Source organism: Bactrocera oleae, chromosome 3, assembly GCF_042242935.1.
Source record: "Bactrocera oleae isolate idBacOlea1 chromosome 3, idBacOlea1, whole genome shotgun sequence".
Classification (NCBI taxonomy): domain Eukaryota; kingdom Metazoa; phylum Arthropoda; class Insecta; order Diptera; family Tephritidae; genus Bactrocera; species Bactrocera oleae.
The window spans coordinates 86,935,050-86,957,711 of NC_091537.1; the positions used below are offsets into that span (position 1 = coordinate 86,935,050).

Genomic DNA, 22,662 nt, shown 5'->3' on the forward strand with positions numbered 1-22,662 from the left:
AAAATGCACCTGTGCAGGGTATGATAGCTTCAGTGTAGCCAAAGCAAACTTTTTTCTTGTTTTTAATATAAATAAAGTCAACGTTACACGCTCATTGGAAGCAGGCGAGACGCATACATGCATCACTGACCAAAATACACGCAATTACAAGCGGATACATATGTACATATAAACACTATTTTTATATCCAAATTTTTTATACACATACATACATATGTACACACGATAGTGTGTATGTGTGTGCAGTTAAATTTTACACAGTCAAAGCGCACTTCCTGCCTGTCTGCGCAATGCAGATTGAATTTTAATTGAACTTCCCGGATAATCTCAGCTCAGGCGTTGGATCAAAAACGCACACTAACACACATACATATACGTGTGCATGTAAGGCACTGCCAAACGTGCAATTACAACAAAAATATAGAAAAAGTCAAAACGAAAAAAAAAATTGTTGCACTTGCAACAGCTGTGCGCCCGCGCTACAAAACTCGCTTCACATTTACATACATATGTACATCATATTCACTTGCATACATACAAGCGCACATTAGCGCATATAAGCAAGCGCAGGACGTGTGTGGTGCATCGTCGAGTGCATAAATTTGTTCATCTGCCAAATACACGAGCACTTATGCTGCCAGCTTGAAATTACAGTTGAGTTCGAAGTGCATAGATTTCACCATAAACGAGCATGCATTGAAGTATGAAGTTGAGAGGATTGCCGACTGCTGAATTTCAAACGCAGCATATAAACATACATGCATACAAAATTCAGTCGGGATAAATTTGAATTTCCAATAAGAATAAGATTATAAGACTCAGTTGGTATCGATTTTTTATTATGAAAATTTAAAAAATTGGGTTGAAATTTATATTTAGAATTAGAAACATCATTTAACTGATATTTTAATCCAAATTCCTAAGGTCCAGTCTCATAAATGATTAAGCGCACCAGTTCCTAAAAATTAACTATATTGTAAGATAGATTAGAGCTTTCTTCGACGCGCGTATTTCTTGTTTTTTATTAAATAATTTCAAATAAGGGATAGCATAAAAGGTTATGCAAAGATATTCATCTTATATGGCTGCTATATGCTATAGTGGTTCGAACCGAACAATATACTCGTAGATTATAATTTCGTGAAAGTATCTCTTCAAATAAAAAAATACATACACTTGATTTTGGCTGATTACTTTATATAGTAGCTATATCTTATAGTGCTTCGATATGTCAGTTCCGAGTAATCAGAAGTTTCTTGGAAAAAAGAACGTTGTTTACATTTGTGGGATCAATCACTCCAACGTTTACCTTTACTCAAGTCAAAGACCTTTGTTTACAATGTCAGTGACAGTTTTGCTAGCAGCTTATTAAGTCAATGACCTTTTAGTTTACACTATGCTAGGGTCAATGACCCCTTTGTTTCCTTTTTATGAGGTCAGTGACCCTTTGGTTTACATTTAGCCAAGCCCACAATCTCAATGTATATTTAGCGCAGTCAACAACCTTTTTTCCATGTGGAATCAATGGCCCTTTTGTTTACTTTTTATGCGATCAATAATCCCATTGTTTACAATATGAGGTAAATGACCTTTTTGTTTACATTTTATAAGGTCAGTGGCCCTTTTTTTAGATTTCGCCAAGTTCACCACCTTTGTTTACATTTAGTCTAGTCAACAACCTCTCTTTACAACTGGTGTCAATGACCCCTTTGTTTACATTTTATATGGTTAGTGGCCCTTTTTTACATTTTATGGGGTCAATGAGGTCGGGAAGAGGAAGAAGCGTGGTTAAATTTTTAAGGGTTAAAAACGGTTTATTCCGATTTCCACAAAACTACGTGTCCTCTAAAAAAAAGTCGTATGGCAATGTTGTAGGTTAAGAAAAGGTCTAAAACTTTTGTTTTAGACTTTTTTCACATTATCTCAAAATTTATGTGAAAATTTCACTCTTAAAATTTCAAACTTACCTTCTTATGTCCCAAACACACTTAATTGTTTTCAATTTAAAATATTGAAGCGAAAGCCTTTTTTCAACGTTAATCAGAAAAAACCCCTAATTTTCAATCAAAAATACCAATTCAAAAGAGAAAATTTTTTATAAATCAGTAAGCCTTATGTTTACTGAAATCGACACTTTCTGAGCGTATAAAGGATATATACATTATTATAGTAAATCTACTCAGAAAATGCGAAACAAGACACCAGCCGAAAATTGCATCAAACGGAGCCCGTTAAGATTTTTTTCATGGCAGTTCTATTCTGCTCGCTTAAATTACTGGACTACCATACTAAATTAAACATTTCCAACTGGAAGCAGATTATCATATCCTCCATAGCTTTCGAAAACAAGGGAATTTAAGCATGACAAAGTAATCGAGAATGTTGTTGTAATAAAAAAACGTAAGTTTCTTAAGAGACAAAGTCACTGATACACTTTATAAACGGTTACAGCATTTATGTCCACTCAGTTATATTATGTTCTGGTGAGTAACGCCAGCTCAACCAATCTCCTTTCTCCCTTACTAGTACATACTTTAAAATTTTCAAAGCGTAAAGACACATTATAAATACATAGCAATAGTATAATTTAATACGCCTCTTAAGTAGTGCATTACTATTAGTGTCGATAATATCGACTTACAGGTATCCTAGGTATATATGTTACATACTTAGATGCTTATAAGTACATGGCTGGAGGCAATCGAATTGCGTATGCATTGAGTCGCTTTCATTTCATGCAATATCCTTTCCATTTCCGGCGCGCATAGCAGGCGCGACCACTTTAGTAAATGCACAGACTTCTATAAAACATATATATGAATGTATGTATAGGAACGTGCCGCATGCATGAGTACTTCCGCCAGTGCCAGGTGCAACGCGTCTTTGTGTCGGACACCTTGCCTGCAAATGCTTTAGTATACCAATTGCATTTTTCACTTCAGGACTAAGCGAAGTTTGCTCATCCTTCATAGTAACAGCCAACCAAATGGTATCTTTAATATAGGTTATCAAACACTTTTTTGATATTATAAAGATCTTATTAAAAATCCCTGTGTACCCATAAATTCAAAATAGTAGTAGACTTTGCAACCATCCTCATTGTCTTATATGTACACATTTCTTTAGGTATAAACCAAAATATTTACAGCCAAATAAATTTAAGTTTGATAATTTAAATTTATAAATTAAATTCGTCATGCGGAATCACCCATAAATCTTACAACATTTCAGTAAATTTTCATTTTTTATTTCCACTATAATTCATATTAATTGCTGCCAATTAAAACTTCACATTGTATAATTATTCAAACTGCTTGCATATACCGTTTTCTTATGCCACATAGTTTCTGCATAAATTTACTACTGATGACTGAATGGAATAATGAATTTCGTCCTATAAATCAATAATAAATGATAAATTTTACTTACACATTCCGTAATTTACTTAATTAGAGAATTAGTGACAACTATGGAATGCCGATATTGCTCAAATTCTACAAGCAACAAATTGTAATTAAATGAAACAAAGATATTATGCAATTAAACATGGTAATTCTAGCAAGCAATCAAGCGAAAACTATGAGACAGCGGAACGATGAACTTTACTTTGTGGTAATAAATCAATTTACAGAATTTTAAATATTTAACAACTTATAAAAAAAAAATAAAGTTTTCTAAATTTAGTTAGTTGGTTAAAACGATAAAGCGAAATAAGAAATTATGCAAAGTTGCATTTTTACAAGTTTGTTCGATTATCGAGATTGACTAAAAACTATCGGTGTGTTGATATATTCCTTTCATTACGAGTAATTTTAACAAATTTATTAAGCCTTTCGAAGACAAGGGACAAATGTTCAAGTTTATCAGAGGTACTGAGCCTAGCTTCAGATTTTGAAAAACCAAATTTTTATACCTACATAGATATGTGTGTTCTAGTACCTTCAAACATCCTTCTGTTGCCGTAAAATTAATAATAATTTCTCCATAAAGATAGTATATAAATCTTGTTCTTTTTCTAACCTAACCTAGCTTTTTTGAAATTAACTTTAAGCCCTAAACTTAACTTTACTTTACTTAACGTAATCTAACATAACTGAACCTAACATCCAAATTATCTGAACTTTGCTCAAACAGACCTAACGCAAATTAACTGGCATATTTTTTTTCAAATCAACGTCCTCAACTCAACTAAACTTGACTTAACGTAACCCAACTTGACACACTGACGTAACTCTACCTAACTCAAAATTTTTTTTTTCAAATCAATCTTACGTCGTCAACTGAACTTTACTTGACTTTAAGTAACCTAACATAACTTAATCTAAAACCTAATACCTAACCTAACGTAATTTGACCAAACTGATTTATTTTTTTTCAAACTTTACGTCCTCAGCTTAACTTAACTAGGCTTAACATAAAATATTTCAATCTACTACTTAACTAAACGTAATTTAATTGAATGTAAACGTTTTTTTCGAATCAACTTTACTTCCTCAACTCAACTTAACTTGACTTAACGTAACGTAACATAACTTAACCTAGTATCTAGTCTAACGTTATTTAGCTTATGTACATAACCCAACCTAGCTCAATCTAACCATATCAAACCTAACCTCAGTAACCTAACTCTAACTATTAATTTAACTTCCCCATACTACCTAACTTAATTTTATCATTCAGCGAATTTCAATTGCATTTTACTTTGCTACTGGTTTTTAATTAAACAATTTCATCTGCAATTGATGTGCTTTCATCCTGATGAAATAGATATATCGTATTCTTGCTGCAGTCATGTGTTTCGACGGAAGCACTCACTAACTCAGCTTATTCCTTTCAACTTATTCCTTTATGCACTAATTCAATTAAGAATGCCATGAAAAATATAATTTCCTAACCCTCATTGGCTTGGCAGTAAACTCTCCATTAACTTGTTTCAAAAACAACACAGCAGGCCAACAATCTCCGCATACTCACTACCACATAATCCCTCTCTCTCTCATTCACTTTCATACCCCTGAGTAATTTAACTATAGTAAATTGTGTTATGCTGGCTGTGACGCACCTGATTGCTGGGTGAACACAACTCAACACTCTCCACTAATTTAGTTGTATTTGTATTTGAAAAAGAGTAATACCTAAGTAAAAAACAACAACAGCAATAACACAAACAAAAGCTTTTTACACTTCCGTTAATGGTGGCCATTACTATTGTTACAATTCCGCATATACAACAACAACCAGTATGGCTAACAAACACCCTTGACTCCATAGCTAAGCAATTACACTCCCTAACGGTAATCCAATTGTGGCCTCTCATGCGGTTGCGGCGGTAGTAAAGTAAACTATTAGTATTCAATTGCATTATAAGTCGGTGTATAGCCCTAGCCGCAGAATTACAACAACATTGGCAGTTAGCTTTATGCTACATATACATATACTCACCGGATCTAACCATATATATATATATATATATATATATATAAAGTAAACTCAAATGAAAGCAACATTACCAATGAGCAAACGTTTAAATTGTCTGCCCGCAAAAGTTTCAAACGGAAATAATTGTAACTCTAACCGCCACCTGCTCGATGCTCATTTCTCTCCAAAAGCCCCGCGCTAACAAAACCAACAATTCTATTTCCATTTGCAGTACGGAGCAGTGGCAGCCCTTACTGTAAAATTTAAGAGAAAAATATGCATGTAAATATGTGAAGCACACGAAATGGGCGTGTCCCTAGGTCATAAATAAATTTCCAACCTTTTTGCCACCGCTTTCAAACGGCTGATTTTTTACTTAATATACGCATTTCTTTGGATTAGCGGTGATTCTAGAGTCACAATATATGTAAATATATATATGTATGTACATATATATCTCTCTCCCCTCTGCCGTCGTCTTTTTCGCTCAACGATTCTACATAGAATTCGTGAACTGCTCTCTCGCTTTCACAGTTTATATTGATAGATCAGCAGTTTTGTGATGTTCGATACGACCTTATAATAAAACCAAAATCCGGCATCTAGCGGTGTTTAACCCATGGTTACTCATCACGCTCTGCTAGAACAACCAGGAACCCATCAGTTGTGCGTGGAGATTTAAGTATAGTAGTTTTATGCGACAATGAAATACTGTCTTTAGAGAGATCATTATACCATCTGATTAATTTTGACCAGGACTGAAAAAGAAGAAACTACATTTTCACATATTTTAATACCAATCTGATCCGCACGTCAATGCTTAATCCAATTTTCCATAAACTTGTTATAAGCTCGGCTGGGATGATCTTCAGTAGATTGAACGAAATTCGATTTTTCCGGTTTCGGCTACTTTTCGGAGCGAAATTCGTTAGATTGCTGGACAGTTTTGACGTCATATTCTAAAACCCACGGCTCGTCACCAGTAGTAAAGTGCTTGATGAATATACTTGTAAGGCCCTTAGCTACCTTGCCAAACATCTCTTTTGCGACCTCTACTCGACGTTGTTTGTGCAAAAGTTTCAAGTCTTTTGTTACGAGTCTAGCATTGACCCAATAATATTCTCTGCTTTCTCTGAAACAAACACGACAATTTTCAAGTATTTTCCGATAGTACCATCATTAACAGAGGTAGATGTAAGATTTGCATAAGGCAAGTTTTCGGTGCCATCACGACCTTCACTGAATGCTTTGTGCCACTCCTAAATGATCACCATATATCAGACTTCATACAAACATAAAAAAAAATGTGTACCAATCTATGGCTCATTTTTTTCGATTCCGGATCAAATTTGATCAGATGGTATACAAGTAACAGATGGTATACAAGTACAGTTAAGATTTCTTAAGCGATAGTTACAAAAATCTAGCTACTTACCTTTTTTGTATTGAAACTACTTCAAAAGCCTATGAAATTGAAATTGGTTGGACAATTTTCACGACATTTCAATATAAGTATCAATAACAGCACCATATTTGTATTTGATCAAGGGCCGTCACATGATCAGCTTTCCTAAAAACTGAACATACTTTATGCTGCCACAACAACCATATTAATAAATATTTTGTGCCATTTAATTTCGTAAACTAACTGATAACTCAAATGGTCGAGAACAACCCGCGGATGCTAGAAATTCGATACGCCGCAACATCAACGCTCCCGTACACAATATTTAACTAAGTACATTCGTTCAACGTCTGCAAATACATTCAAATCGGTTTTGAACTAGCAAAAACTATTAAAACTCCAGTGAAATTTAAATAAATGCGCAAATACAGAGGCGTAACCACCTATTTCCGTTTATATTAGTTAGCTCGGCCACATAATGGTACTGAATAGCGCCTACCGCGAGTTTCAACCTCTACGAGTAATCTATTTGGAGTGTATATTGCAGTGTTACTTCCCAGGAAGTGCGATGAATATCTAAATAGCTTTTGCTAGCTTTAGCTTTTACTTTAGTGATTTTTTATTCAACGCAAGTTTTTTTCTCCTGCCGCAAAACAAGTGGAATGTGGGCTAAGAGTATATGTATATAAATATAATAGAGGCATTGCTATATTGTATGCCAATATATGTTATATAAAGAACGCAATCAGATAGTCTAATGCTAATCACACACTTAAACTTCCTGTATATAGTTGATTGCAGAAAATGAATTGCAATAGGTTATATAAAGGTAATACCTGTTCAAACTTAAACACCTCTCATCAGAAAAAGTAAATTAGATATACATTGCTGTGAATAGTATAGTATACTGAAAATGGTGTCACAAAGATACATTAGTCATTTTTAGGCAGTTTAAAATTTACAGAACCCTTCATTTTAAAGAACAACAAGATCTTCAATTTTGGAAAGGGACTCTCACGGACTGAAGAGGGAAAGGTATCTGATCGTAGGAGACGGCCTTCCGTCAAGACAAGGTAAGACTCTGGAGGAATATAAATAATTAGTATCGTCATTTACAGCATTCTTACATACACTAACGGCCGAAGAGAGTCATCCACCAGAAACCCTTTAGGTGTTAGACCAGTACAGAGTCCTAAAAAAAGATCTGACTTTGTCATACGAATTTATTCTTAAAGCTTTATCAGCTATATATGCTATAGTCATCCGATCTGAACAATTTCTTCGCAGATTGCATTATTGCCTTAAATAATAATCCATGCCAAATTTCGTGAAGACATTACTTCAAATAAAAAAGTTTCCCATACAAGTACTTGATTCCGATTGTTCAGTTTGTATGGCAGCTATATGCAATAGTGGTCCGATTTCGGATATCGTTCCGACAAATGAGCAGCATCTTGATGAGAAAAAGTCAGGCGCAAAATTTCAGATCCTTAACTTAAAAACTGAGGGACTAGTTTGTCTAAACAGACAGACGGACGGACAGACGGACAGATAGACGGACATGGCTAAATCAACTCAGCTCATCATGCTGATCATTTATCTATATAATTAATAGGGTCTCCGCCGTTTCCTTCTGGATGTTACAAACATGGTGGCAAACTTAATATACACTATTCAGGGTATAAAAATGTTGCAGTACTAGAAAAAGTTACTATGAAGGTTTGATTGAAAAGAGTTTCGAGAGAGTTTTACATGCAAGTTCTTTCTCACTTAAATGCTTGAACACTACAGCAGATTGAAGAATAAGTAGTAATCACTTGGTGCCAGGTTTAAACTATAACGTGGCTGCATGCTCCCAACCAAGCTCTCGAAGCTTCTGACGAGTCACAATTGGTGTGTGTGGCCTGGTCTGATAGGACACAATTCCTTTCCTCTTGACCGCTTCCAGGTAATTTCCTCCTTCAAACGTTGTAATTATTGAGATTATTGGTTCGAATAAAGGGTTTGGGAGCATCTTATAATAGATCATTCCCCGTCAATCCCTACAAAAACATAACAAAACCTTGCTGACCGTTAGTGCTGACTTGGCCACCGTTTGCGTCGGCTCACTGCGATTCAACTACGACACGGTGTCATGCGGCACCTATACATCGATCTTCTCTTTGTATCCAGCCTTATTATTATTTAAGAGATTTCAACTAGTATTTTGTGCAATGTTTTGCTCTTCGAAGCAGTGCTTTCACGATGGTCGATATCAACAATTTCCATTATTTTTCGATATATTCGACAATTGGCTTTCGAGAGCGTGGTACATCTTTGACATTAAAATTACCAGAACGGCATCAACGAAATCGAAATCGTGCGGGTTCGGCTGTAATATGTAATCGTAGTATGAGGACTTTAAACACTATTCACATTTTCAGCCGCTTGGCTGACGTTTTCGCTTTTATCGACGAAAAACTGTAAAATATGGCATATATTTTCTTTGCTAGTGTCCATCTTTAGCGCGTGCTCAAACAATACTGAGTAAAGCAATCACAAAAATATCTGAGAAGTTTTTTTTGTGTGAAATCTTATCTTCCTAACGCCATATAGCGTAACCAGATCGCACTTATACAACGCGAAGTACATCTATGAAGCCGTAATACTAGGAATTTTAACTTTATATGTTATGAGCTAGTGATACGTTCAGTGTTAATTCTTTAATTCAGTTTTTTTTTAAGATAAAGCGATTATTAATTACTTATTACCCAAACAATCAATTATCCTCAAATTACATAATATATCTATCATACTTAATGTGTTGGAATTCAATTAACCTATTTTCATGTGGCACCGCAATTTACTGCATTAATTTGATTTGTTTGCCACAACTATTTTGGCCGCGTCCACTAACACCTACAAACATACATACATATATGCCAACGAAGATTTGTATCTACAAATATATATGTAAATACAATATATAAATAAGCAATTGAGTGGTAATAGGTCACCCCGAGTAGTCAAACAAAATACCAAAAGTAACTTAGACAAGCCCATAACCTACAAATATATTTCCGTATTTTCGTATATATATACAAGTATGTATGTAAAAAAAGGGCGAAATGTGTATTCGTTTGCATACCGCGTAGGCGAATAGACAACTGTGCAGACACAGTTGAATTGGTTGAATGTTTCTCTTTCACTTTGTGGCCTGCCACAATTATTTCCGGATGAGTCTGTCTAAATTTCAGTTTGTCTACACATTGCGCACGGCTAACCTACTAGGTAGTAGTACGGTCAATACCTTTGGCGCAAAACACACGTATATAGTGTATATACAAAGAGAAGTGTGTGCGCCTCTGTAGCCAACTTGCCACGCTTTAATAGAGCGATCACTGTGTCAAATGCGGCACGTTTATTTGGTTTGTTTTTGGTATTAGTGTGCGCTTCACACGCCTCTTTATGTGCTTACGTTTTAATTGAAAAAGTTTGCACATCCTCTGCACGTGCACACCGCGCCTGCCCTCCGACAAATAAAGTTCGCACCCACACACACCTACACATTCCGGCTTTTCAATTATAAATTTCTATTAACTTATTTTTAGAATCGAATATAAATATATGAGTAGTACTCATTTAGCAACTTGCAGGAATTAATTACGCTTATTTCTGCTGTTGTTGTTGCTATTATTCACAGTTTAGTTTCTAATTTTAGTTTATATTCTGTGGTTTTAATTTTTTATTTGCAAAACTTTTTCAACATTTATCAGTTACGCCAAAACCGGGTGACACATTTTCATTTGTTTTCTATATTTTCTATATAGAAAACCATTTAACTGTAAATATACATGTTTAATTTTTTAAGCTTGGTGCTTTGAAAAATAGGTTCTTAGACAGCGCTCCGAAAATCTCTTCAAATATAAACTCTTAATTGTAACGGGAAGGTCCTCCAGTCCTCAGTTTTCTATTTTTTTCTTAATATCAGTTGGAAAAATTTATAACTCGCTTCTAAATACCGCAAAAGTTACTCGTTTCAAAAATTTCGTGGGAAATTTAATGCTCTACAAAATGGTTTCTAACGTTTTTTTTCGTAAAGCTAACCGTTTAAAAGATATTAACGGTTGAAATTTGATTATTTTAAGGCACATTTTTTTCTTATGAATATTTTTTTTTAATTGCGAAACTCTTTGTTTTGTCGGAAGCTTACTGCTCTACAAAAACGGTCTCTTATTTTTATTTTATTATTATTTTTTTTATTATTTAATTTTCGTTGATTTTCGACGATGGATATCTCGTAAACTTTTAGCTTTATCAAAAAATTATAAGATTATAAGTAGATGTGTCTAACAAACTATTTTTCGGAGTTCATTTTTTTACCCTCACTAATATATTTATATATTTATTTATTTAATTTACCGCTTTATTTGCGCCACCACTGTTATTTTAACCCACCGTTCCTTTTATTTGTTGATTTTATATATTTTTTTCTCGCTGCCTGCGTGTTAGGCGGTTAACCGTTATAGCTACAACCACAAAATAATAAAAACTATTGCGCCACAAATGGGAAATTTGCGCCGACTAAAGTTAGCAATAGTCGATATTTGTGGCAAATGTGTAGTTAAGTGAAAATGCAAAACTTTCAAACCAATTCGTTCATACTTTTTAATGAAACTGTATTAATAGAAAGTTATATTTTTGCGGTTTTAATTTTATATATTATTCTCACGCGAATATTTTAAGGCGAAAACTATTTATTAATGTTAATTACTGTCTTTATCAGACATATTTACAATATATGTACGAGATGTGTTAAAAAAAAATAATAACGGGAATATTCGTTTTTGGAAAAAACATTTATTCATTCGGCTACATTAATGTTGTCATTTTCAAAATAGGTTCCATTCGATATTATGCACTTATGCCAACGCTGCTTCCCATCGTCCAAATACTTCTCGAACTCGATTTTCAGGATAATTTTTAGCTCTTTCAGCGATTTTAATCTTATAAAATATCTATAAATATATATATAGTACATTAGGGGCATGATCCTTCAAATCCGCGAAATTTTAAATTCATTAAATTTCCCGTTATTTTCTGAACACACCTCATATACATAGCATTCATGTATTCCCAACAAAAAAACCGTTAATACCATCTGATCAAATAATACCCGGACTGACAAAAAAACAACATTTTCATTATTTTAATAAAAAACCTTTATGATCACTCTCAAAATAGGCTTCAGAGCCAATACAGGCAAGCCAACATTTAATGCAAATTTCCATACACTTGTTATCAGCCACAGCTAGGATGGCCTTTCAGTGTCTTCAAATTGACATATCAAACATCACACGTACATAACAAAAAGTTGTACTAATCTTGAACGCAGTTTAAATGAACCAATCGGATTTAAATGTAATAAATAAAATCTGAAACATGGACTACAGTGGAATGCAAAATGAAAAACCAACGTAACTGTTAACCTCTCTCAGCCACTATTTACAGAATCGTTAAGCTACGAATACAGCTTATTGGTTGTTGTTGTTGTAGCGGCAGAATTCTGCCGAGTTGACAGTCCTTGGCCAGATAAAATTCAGTTCCAGTTACGTAGACGAGCCGACTGCCGTGGGAACAGCTGTTTATCGTTATTTGAGGTTAGTTGAGTATTTAAAGGTAAAAAACGTTTTATATAAATTTTTGGCAAAACTACAAGTCCTATGAAAAATAGTTAAATGGCAAAGTTTTAGGTACTAAAAGATCTATAACTTTTGTGTTAACGCTTTGTTCACATGACTTTAAAATTTATGTGCAAATTTTATATAACCAATTTTCAATCACTAGTGGGTTCTTTTTTTACATATTCTGAGAAAATAAATAATAATAATGAGTATTTTTTTGCATCATCCGAAAGTAGAGACTTCAACGTGTAACTGTTCTTAAACTCAAGTGGAGTGGAGCTATTCCACCTGAATGTTCAACTAAATTTTCATTTACGTCTATGGCAAGCTTTGTGAGACTATCATAAAAATAACTAATAAAATCTGAATAACAATATTTATTGTATTATATTTATTGAATGCAATTTAGAACGGTTTAATATGAAACATATTTAAATAGAGCAGAGTTACCATCAAAAATGTAATCATTATAATTCTCAAGAGTACTTTGTAGCAAAAATTAGGGTTATATCCACTTTCACGTCAGAAAAACACGTTTTTTGTGAATTTTTTGATGAAGCATTTTATTTAATAAATAAATAATATTAATAAATAAATTAATAAAAAATTTAAATTTACAGAATTTTATGTACATTAATAATGAGTGCTTCATTTTGAAAAATTTTGGATTCCCTTCATGACGTAGCCGATCTCCGAGAGGACCTCCGATAAAAGATGTCTAGCGGTCAGGAAGACTTTTCTGCTTAAAATTATCCAAAATCCAAAAACCTAAAAAAAAATTATATCTTCAGATGAATACAGGTAATGATCAAAGATTTAGTCAAAATTTTGATTTCTGACAAAACGCTGACTTCCCAAAATAGAAAGATATTCTTTGGGGAAAAACTTACATTACAGACTGAGTAAAAAATCGCAATCATTAAAAATTAATAAAAATCCATCATTTCCTGACAAAAACCAAGGTCATGTGAAAATTTTCCTCACCGACTCTGAAAACAGCGTTTCGAGAAAAACGCGTTCGAAGTTTTGGGAGCAGATTACACTAAGTAAAATATTTCTTTCAAATTTCAATATTTTCCGGATGAACTTCATATTTTCAGAGAGTATTCCTAAATATATGTATATTCAATATATATCGAAACAAAAATCGATTGTTTTTCAAATCACAAGTGATTTAAGCCCTTAAATGTCAGCTAATTGTCAGATTTGACAGCTGATTGACTCCATCAAGTGAGCGTTAAGCATATACTCGTATATATGTACTTTATCTGTAGCCAACTGTATATGCAGAACTTTTTTGATAACATTGCAGCAGATATATAAAGAAATACAATATGTAAATATATAAAGAAACTCCGTTGGCAACCATGTACTAATTTAACCACATCCAATCACATTAATATGAAAAAATACAAAAAATTCAATTGATACTAGACATTTGTTCACAATTTGCACAAATTTTCGAAGGCTTAAAATACTACCACACAAATGAAGCCAACATTTGAAGTCGAGCTAAAATCACATATCTTGCTACTACTTTGCCTAAATATTTGCTCAGCCAGATGGGAGAGTGCGTATGAGCACTTATGTGATAAAAAAGGCTGCAGTTATCTGGTGAGATTGGATGATATTGTGGAGAAGATTCCGCATCAATGTAAGTTTTAAATTGAGTAGATATATGTACCGATATATTAGCATATAGTATATATTAATATTTTTCTTCTTCCAATCACTATACGCTTGCAGTATTTTTCGATTGGGAATGGAACGGCTTTTATACTGTGTATATGGATGAAGAGTCGAACAGTTTTCAGTATGGTCATGAGATATGTGTGGATGTGAACGGCTGTAATGGCACATTTATTTGCGCTCAAATCCATGAAATGACCAAATTAAAGGAGCAGGTGGCTCTTAATGTTGCGGGTCGTGTTCTTGTAAATAATGTGGTGATTTATTCAGACGATGCTATGACATTTACTTTTTCAGGCGTAGAGAATTTAATAGCAATGCCAACGGATGTGGAAAATTTTTTAGTAGAATTGGGTTATTGAATATATGCGTAAATCATAAAATATACAATAAATGAAAATAAGTAAATAAGTAATATATACTAAAAAACCGAAAATCATCCAAAAAACTAACTTTATATCCCAAGCGAAATTGATCCGGTCCAACCAAATAGATAAAAAAAAAAAGTGCCTAGGTTCACACAACCTTTTTTATGTTCGTATGAATTAAACTCCATATATCAATTTGTGTGTGTTTGACTAATTTGGAAGGCGATAATAAAGATTTATATTGAAATACGTGAAAATATATTGATTTTTTGTTAGTCTGGGTCAAATTTGATCATATATACTCGTATATATGTATACAATATACATACTGGTATACAATAAAATATATAACAATGAGTGATAAAAGCAACTGATATTTTTAAATTTAACTCTAGTAGGAAACCGATATGTCAAAATAGCAATATCTTTCTATGGTTAGTCATATATAAGCACATATCAATAAAAAAAAACCACTACGCACTCAGCATTATCAAATAGCTCGAAAAATCACTCAAAAATACCAACGTTAATCGCATCTGTTTATTTTTACAAATTTCGTCATGTGTTGATATTTTTATATGTCCTACGCATTTACCATACAGTAAATAAAACTATATATAATAAGCTTATACAACAATAAATATAATATTAAAGCAATAAATGATTCATAAAAATGAACTCCAATGATGAAACAAAGGAAGAACTCAAGTAAAACGAGAAGGCTTAAATTACTCAGCAAAATAAAAATCTTTATCAATCCTCGATAGTATAGTGGTCAGTATCCCCGCCTGTCACGCGGGAGACCGGGGTTCAATTCCCCGTCGGGGAGTTCAGGATGAAGCTATGATTTTACAGATTTCAAAAGCTTTTTTAAATATATTCCAAAAAGTATTTTAACAACGTTGTATGAGTATATGCATATAAAATAAATGCGGTACTTATATATACTTATACGTACTGATGTATTGTATATGTTTTATTTATTGTTTTGAAAATATAAATGTCAGCAAAAATATTATATTATATTATATTAATATAAAAATAAAATTTAAATAAAAAGGAACAAAACAGTGATTACTCCCCGACGGGGAATTGAACCCCGGTCTCCCGCGTGACAGGCGGGGATACTGACCACTATACTATCGAGGATTGATAATAGTTAAATAACGAAGTATAAATTTATTTGTTTATATAATGTTTTGAATTCACAAAAATTGAGTATTGAAAATCGTCTTATCAATGTTTACAGGTTTTAAGATGCCATAAATAATATAAATGATCAGCATGACGAGCTGAGTCGATTTAGTCCGCCTGTCTATCCGTCTGCATGTGCGCGAACTAGACCCACAGTTTTTGAGATACCGATCTGAAACTGTGCACATGTCCTTTTCTACCGAAGATGCTGCTTATTGGTTGGAACCTATAAGACTATTTGGCTTTGCAATTTAAAATTATTTATTTTTTTTCATTGAATTCTAAAACTCAAAATAATAACACAAATTCGCATTAAAATAGTCCAACTTTGAACATTAATATTTTTTAAACGGTTAAATTTACGAAAAAATCGTAAGAGCATTTTGTATAGCATTAATTTCCTACAAAGTCCACAAGACAAAATATATTTCCATGTAGTTGTAAGCGAGATATGAATTTTTCTATATGATACTCTATAAAGAAAACAGTTAGGCGGAGGACCTTCCCGTTACAATTAAGAGAAATGCTCGGACGAGTCATCGAAAATTCTTTTGAATGATAATAAACATTCTCCATTAAATTTGAATTTTCTGTGTTTTTTTTTTTTTTAATAGGTAACCTCGAAATGGATCACTCTATATACCTGTAAAGAAAAGTGTGTAGTATACTAACCTAAATTAATAGTTGTACACACACTAAGACAGCTACATAAACCCTGAAAATTGATTAAAGCTCTGTAAATCAGAAAAAAAGTATGACAATGGCAAAGTTATTTATAAGTTAATTACATTTATGTAAATATTGGCTTGTTCAGAGTTTTAAGAATTTATATTTACAATGCGATTATTTGAAAGCAATGTTTAGATTATTACCAAGGATGCATATTGGCGATTTCGGCAGCTGAGCACTACATTTTCGCAGCGCAAATATTTAGTAAGTGTGCGCACAATTAGCACGTTTTTTCTAATTCTACTTGTATGTATGTATGTTAGTAGGAGAGTGTGTGTATGCAAATAACAAGCGACACAATTGACACGTTGACAACAGGTGTCGTGTGATAGATGAAAGCTTTTCTCGCGCCAAGTGTTTAAGACAAACACGAAAGTGTGTTATTATGTTTGTATGGAAATGAGAAAAGTGGGCTAAATAAATCTACGAAACTAACGTTTTACGCATGAGCACTTAGATTCTATTTGACTGATGCTGTGCAGGTTTTGCCAACAAATCGGAGCGTGACAATGAGAAGCTTGTTAAAATAGCTCGATAAGAGTTTGGTAACTTTGTTGCTATTGTTAATAGTTTGATTAGTGATTATTGTTGCCATATTTTGTTGTTGCCGATCGGTGACAGGTGTGAAATCGTGCGTATCGTGCAACAAGTACGCACGCGCCATAGAATTTAGTTAACAAGTATTCCCCACTAATTGAGTTAACATGCTTCATTGCATAGCATATATGTATTTACATTCAGTAGAATATTTTAATAGAGAAAGTGCACGTATTTCGAGAAAAATAATTTGTTTAGTACAAATTTAATGAAAAAGCATACTATTTTTACAATTAATCACGTGATGACGTGGGAGAAAATTGTGTTTGTGATTTTGATTATACGAGTATAATTGGAGTGCATATTGGTTTCCAATTGCTCAGAGCAAACTGTTATTTATGAGCTTCTAGAGATGACAAAACCGAGAAGGCCTTGTGATCATAAGCGTCTTAAAACACAATAAAAATACCGAGGTTTGATAAGCATTTATAAACTTGATTTAAGACTTGGTAGTGGTAGTGGAGTTCTTTACCATAATCCATCCGAACTCTCAAGCTTTTGAAGTATTTCCACATTACTTTTTCTTGTTGAATAGCATAGCCATACAAACTGACCCATCAAAATATAGTCCGATATCTTCCCGAAATTTGGCAAGGCTTTTTGTGATTCATTCAATTCAAGTTCTTGTATGCAAACTTTTTTATTTGTGAAGGGTATTATGCTTCGATGCAGACGAAATTAATGCTTTTTTTTTATTAGTTTTTAATAAGTCTTGAACCACATACTTTGTGACTATTATAACATTCCTCGGGCACATGAGAGTTCTATATAAGCTGTATGCTCTTCCTCAAGAACCACATAATTGTCGAATGACAAGGGTCGCTACTCGTATTACATTTTGAAAGACTGAAAAAGTTGTTGTTGCCAAAAGTTATATACAAATAGGCAAATCAATTTACAACACTAGTAATATATAGTATTATCTTATGGTTACTTACCCCATTAAACAGAAAAGATAATTATTTTTATTCCAATCAAACCGATTTCCTCAAAAGAATAATTTTATTTAATACAATTTCAGATAGATGTTCCATTTTTCAAAACGTTTTTGAGCAAAATTGTGGATCAACAACCCTTTTTTTATATAGATCCACCTACCTTAGTAGCTAAGAAAACAATTGAGATATATGAAACTGAAGAATTAGAGAATTCATCTCAGCTGGTTACGTAGCACACATAGCATGAAATTAAAAAAAAACTCGATTTTTTTTCTCAAATTCCTAAAGGTTATACTTTTAAAAATAATATAATAAAAATTTATATCTTAAATAGTTTTTGAGTTACAACCTTTTAATGTGTAGCTGCTCGCTCCAAATAGCTCTATCAGCTTATCTCTAAACGCATTTTTCTCAAAACTATAACTTTAAAGTTTTCTTGAATGATTACTTAGAGACAAATGATCGGACTATTATCTACTTCTTCTGCAATTTCTGTATATAGTGCTCAATACAATGACCGGACCAGTGGTTTGATCTGATCAAGAATTAATGGTAAAAATTATAAATTATAAAATGATAAGTTAATAGTCATTTTTCGGAAGTGGAAAAACAAGATTATATATTTGTTAATATTATATGTACTTTATGTCTTCAGGTACGATAACAGTAAAATCTCTGGACAAAATTTATATTGCCACTTACAAATTATAATAAGGAATATTTAAATAAAAGCACATATTAAAAATGTATAATTTCAACAAAACACATTCGTCAGTATATTTAATTCAAAATTAATTTGATTTTATTTTTCCAAAAAGCTCAATTGCAACCAACACTTTTGTGCAACAATTTTCAAAAATACTGTGCACTTTTGCACTTAAAATATTTACAAAACGCATAATTAAATGATTAGTTAAGTGCACTTAAAGTTTTAATTATTATTGCAAATACGTACAGATGTGTAATTGAATTTTTAAATAAGCAGAAATAGGCATATTTACATTCACATACAGGTTGGTTGAAAAGTTTCTGCTCTCGAAATGAAAAAATACTGTTTTTGGTACGAAATACATTTTTTTATTCAATATAATATCCCTTAACTTCAATACACGTATTCCAATGATCCTCTAATAATTTTATTCTATCCTTATAATGACTTTCCGAAAGCTTTGCAACATAGCCGTGCTGTAATAGCTTCTTCATTCGACGAAAAACGCTTTTTTAGGTGTCCTTCGCGTGGATCGTGTTTAAGCCAAGTACGACGACGTTTAAATTCACCAGAAGGACTCCTTATACACTTCTAAGAATTTTTCATAAATTTCCTTTGCTTTTAAACCTTTCAAAACAAAAAATCTGAACACTGCGCGATATTAAATTTTTTCCGTATTAAAAAATACTCTGACCCGTCAACTTCAAATGGCTTGTAAACGAAGAATTAATTGACAGAATGACCTGTAACTTTGCATGTGTTCCCACGACAGATGCACCAACTTGAGAGAAAAAAAATTGGAGCTAGTAGTGCTATTTCTTGGTGATAGCTAGCAACTTTTCAACCAACCTGTACATTCTTACCATATTTATATTGGTCACAACTGATGGTCAGTTATAAAGAGCAAAATAATTGCTCATAAAGCGACGAAAACTAATCAAAAATTTATAATTATTTAATGTATAAATAATTACAAGCGAATAGCGCTTAAAAGTGCACTCACTGACAGTATATGTAAGGCAAACTTAAAATTAATATTAATCTATTTAAATTTTGTATTGTTGAGTTTTTCATTTACCTCGTTCTAATACTTAAAGCGCTTTGAAACTGCCAACGATTTTGACGAAATCTCTTCTTTATATATCCTGAATTTAAAATTTAAATGAAGCTGCTTATTCCTTGTTATTTCCAAGGCAATCATAAACATTTTCATTATCGCCTTCAAGATAGCCTCCTATTAAGCCAATACAAGCATGACAGGGCATAGTCCAATTTCCCATACCTTGTTATAAGGCTCGGCTGTGATGGCCTTCAGTGCTTTCAACGAATTTGAATTGACAAGCACACACTAATTGACATATGGAGATCAAACTACACACGAACATAAAAAGTGGTTGTATCAATCTAGAATAGAAACCTTAAACGTTTCGGTGAGCAGTTTAAATGGATCAGTCTAAGTCAAATTATGAACAGATGGTATGTGGTAAGTAGAAGTCATTATAAAGCTTTTGGACAATCACTCACTCTTTTCTTTTGGCCCTGACGGACATAATGAGATACTTTTAAAATTTGCGTATATTCGTAAAGAGACACCTTTGTTTCTTACAACGCAACTCAATGCATATGAACCTCCCAACCAAGCTCTCAGAGCTTCTGGCGAGTCACTATCGATGTGTGTGGAATATTGGCCAAATCTGGCCGCTTCTGAGAAATTGATTGTTGACAGTATAAGTCCGTATTAAGAGTTTGGCTATAGCTAATCGCATTAAAAAGTCACGTAATTTACTCAGCGCACTTATACAACGCGATATAGAGTTTACTAAAGTCATATACTAGAAAAATAATGAAGAATCTTTTTACTAGACCAAATTAAAGCTCAAATTGAGGACCAAATATCTAACATTGGTTCTCATCCCTACCTCATTTGAAGAAACATGGTGCTCTCAGCATATTTTTCCCAGCTATTTTGGTATATTAATAAATTGATGTACTAATATTCATATAAATAAAATTGTACTAAAATTTTTTATAATAATATGTGGGTATGCATAAATTTTAGTTTTATATATTGTAGTATTAACAAAAATATATATGTACATATAAACTTTTTTGAACACATTCTAGACTACAACAAAGCCGAATTTTTATTTCAGCCATAACAATTTACAATGTTTCTATTATTTATGCCAAATATCATACATGAATATTCGTAATATATTGCACTGCCAATTTTCGTCTATGCAATTTTATTTAATTATTTATTTACACAATGCAAATCGTCCAACTCTGCTGAAAGTTCATAGCAAATTCGGATTCCGTAAATATTTCATCCAATGCCTGACTTTGTATGCCTGTAAATATGTGTAAAGCTTCAGCATTAGATGCATATGCATACTACACCTATGATATAGATAAATTTTATACGGAAATGCTACAAATAGACTTTTGTGTTTTATTATATTTTCGTGCGAAATTTCGATTTGTTTTGATATTCTAAATTTGTAGCGAATCCGAATTGCGGAAGATAGAGCTTGCAAGTTTTTATAGCAATAAATAATATATCCCCCCATAATCGATTTAAGTCAACTATTTATGCATAAAATATAAATTAAATTCAGATAATTATTTAAAAGTTGATTTTAATGTAATAAACGCTACAAAGCTTCTCAAAGCTTTGGAAACTTATGCTCCTTGTGCTTTCATGCTGTATAAGCTTTATTTCATGTAATACAATAGTTTTAACTCAACTTGCAACAAATTATTGATACAACTTAAACTTCACTTAAGAGAGTATTAAAACAAGAAAAAACGTTAACTTCGGCTTTGAACTTTGAACTTTGATCAGTCATTTTGTATGACAGCTATATGATAAAGTGGTCCTGTCTGAAAAATATGTTCGGAGTTTACACCTATGTTTTCGGCAATAATCCAATGACAAAAGTTGTCCGTACAAGCACTTGATTCCCATCGTTTAGTTTGTATGGCAGCTATATGCTATAGTAAGTGAGCAATATTTTTAGGGATTACACAATTGCCGTTTCAACAAATGAACAGCTTCTTGGTGAGAAAAGAGCGGGTGTAAAATATCAGAAAAATATCTCAAAAACTAAGCTCGTATATATACAGACAAACGGATGGACAAACAGGCGGACATGACTAAATCGACTCAGCTCGTCACGCTGATCATTTATATATAATATATACTTTATAGCGTCTCTGATGTTTCCTTTTGGGTGTTACAACCATTATGGCAAACTTAACTTCACTTAAAAAGATCGTCAGAGAGCCAAGAGGTCCATAAGATTTTGTACTAACAATATTTCTTTTGCTTTTGTTCCATAACATTCAGCAAAACAAGGGTTTCTGCCTTAAAAAATTTGATACTCAATGTATTCTTGACCTATTTATCATATCTTTTGCCGTAAAAGTGCAGAAGTCCAACAATTATTTGCTAAATAAATAAAATTCTCATAGTAAAAGCGGCTAGGCAAGAAACCAAGTTCTCTTCTATTCTAATATATACGAGAGTTACCCGAAAAGTTTCAGGACTATTTATTTTTCATTCATATTTTTAGGTGTTTACAATACGGATAATTCTGATATACACCATACGAAGGTCACCCACAAACTTTGTAAGACTATACATTTTTCATATATGTTTAGAAATTTTTTTCAATATTGTTTTTAAAAGCTAAAAATTATACAAGTATTGTCAGATAGAGTTAATGAAAAAATACTTTAAGTGCACAATAAAAAATATTTATATTTCTAAACTAACCTATAGAAGTTCGACAGTGATATAAGGAGATTTAACTTGGATTAACTTTTCACCAAAAAAAAAATGAATGTAAATTAATAAAATAGCAATGTGTGTAAAAAACTGTGTAGAATATGTCAAACCCAGAAATATTTTGGGTAACCTTAGTATAAAGGTTTCAACAATTATTTTTCT

General features: G+C 32.6%; 1 protein-coding gene and 2 non-coding genes across 3 annotated transcripts; 2 read left to right on the forward strand and 1 right to left on the reverse strand.

Moving 5' to 3' along the window:
• Nucleotides 1–13,927: 13,927 nt before the first annotated feature.
• On the forward strand, nt 13,928–14,800 carry LOC106615378 (uncharacterized). The gene is made up of 2 exons (XM_014231578.3): nt 13,928–14,140; nt 14,233–14,800. Exons 1-2 carry the CDS (start codon nt 13,975–13,977, stop codon nt 14,535–14,537), a joined length of 471 nt encoding a protein of 156 aa, XP_014087053.2. The 5' UTR covers nt 13,928–13,974; the 3' UTR covers nt 14,538–14,800.
• A 500-nt stretch (nt 14,801–15,300) lies between these two features.
• On the forward strand, nt 15,301–15,372 carry TRNAD-GUC (transfer RNA aspartic acid (anticodon GUC)). The gene has a single exon. It is a non-coding gene; the product is annotated as a tRNA-Asp (tRNA).
• A 248-nt stretch (nt 15,373–15,620) lies between these two features.
• On the reverse strand, nt 15,621–15,692 carry TRNAD-GUC (transfer RNA aspartic acid (anticodon GUC)). The gene has a single exon. It is a non-coding gene; the product is annotated as a tRNA-Asp (tRNA).
• Between the last annotated feature and the right edge of the window lie 6,970 nt (nt 15,693–22,662).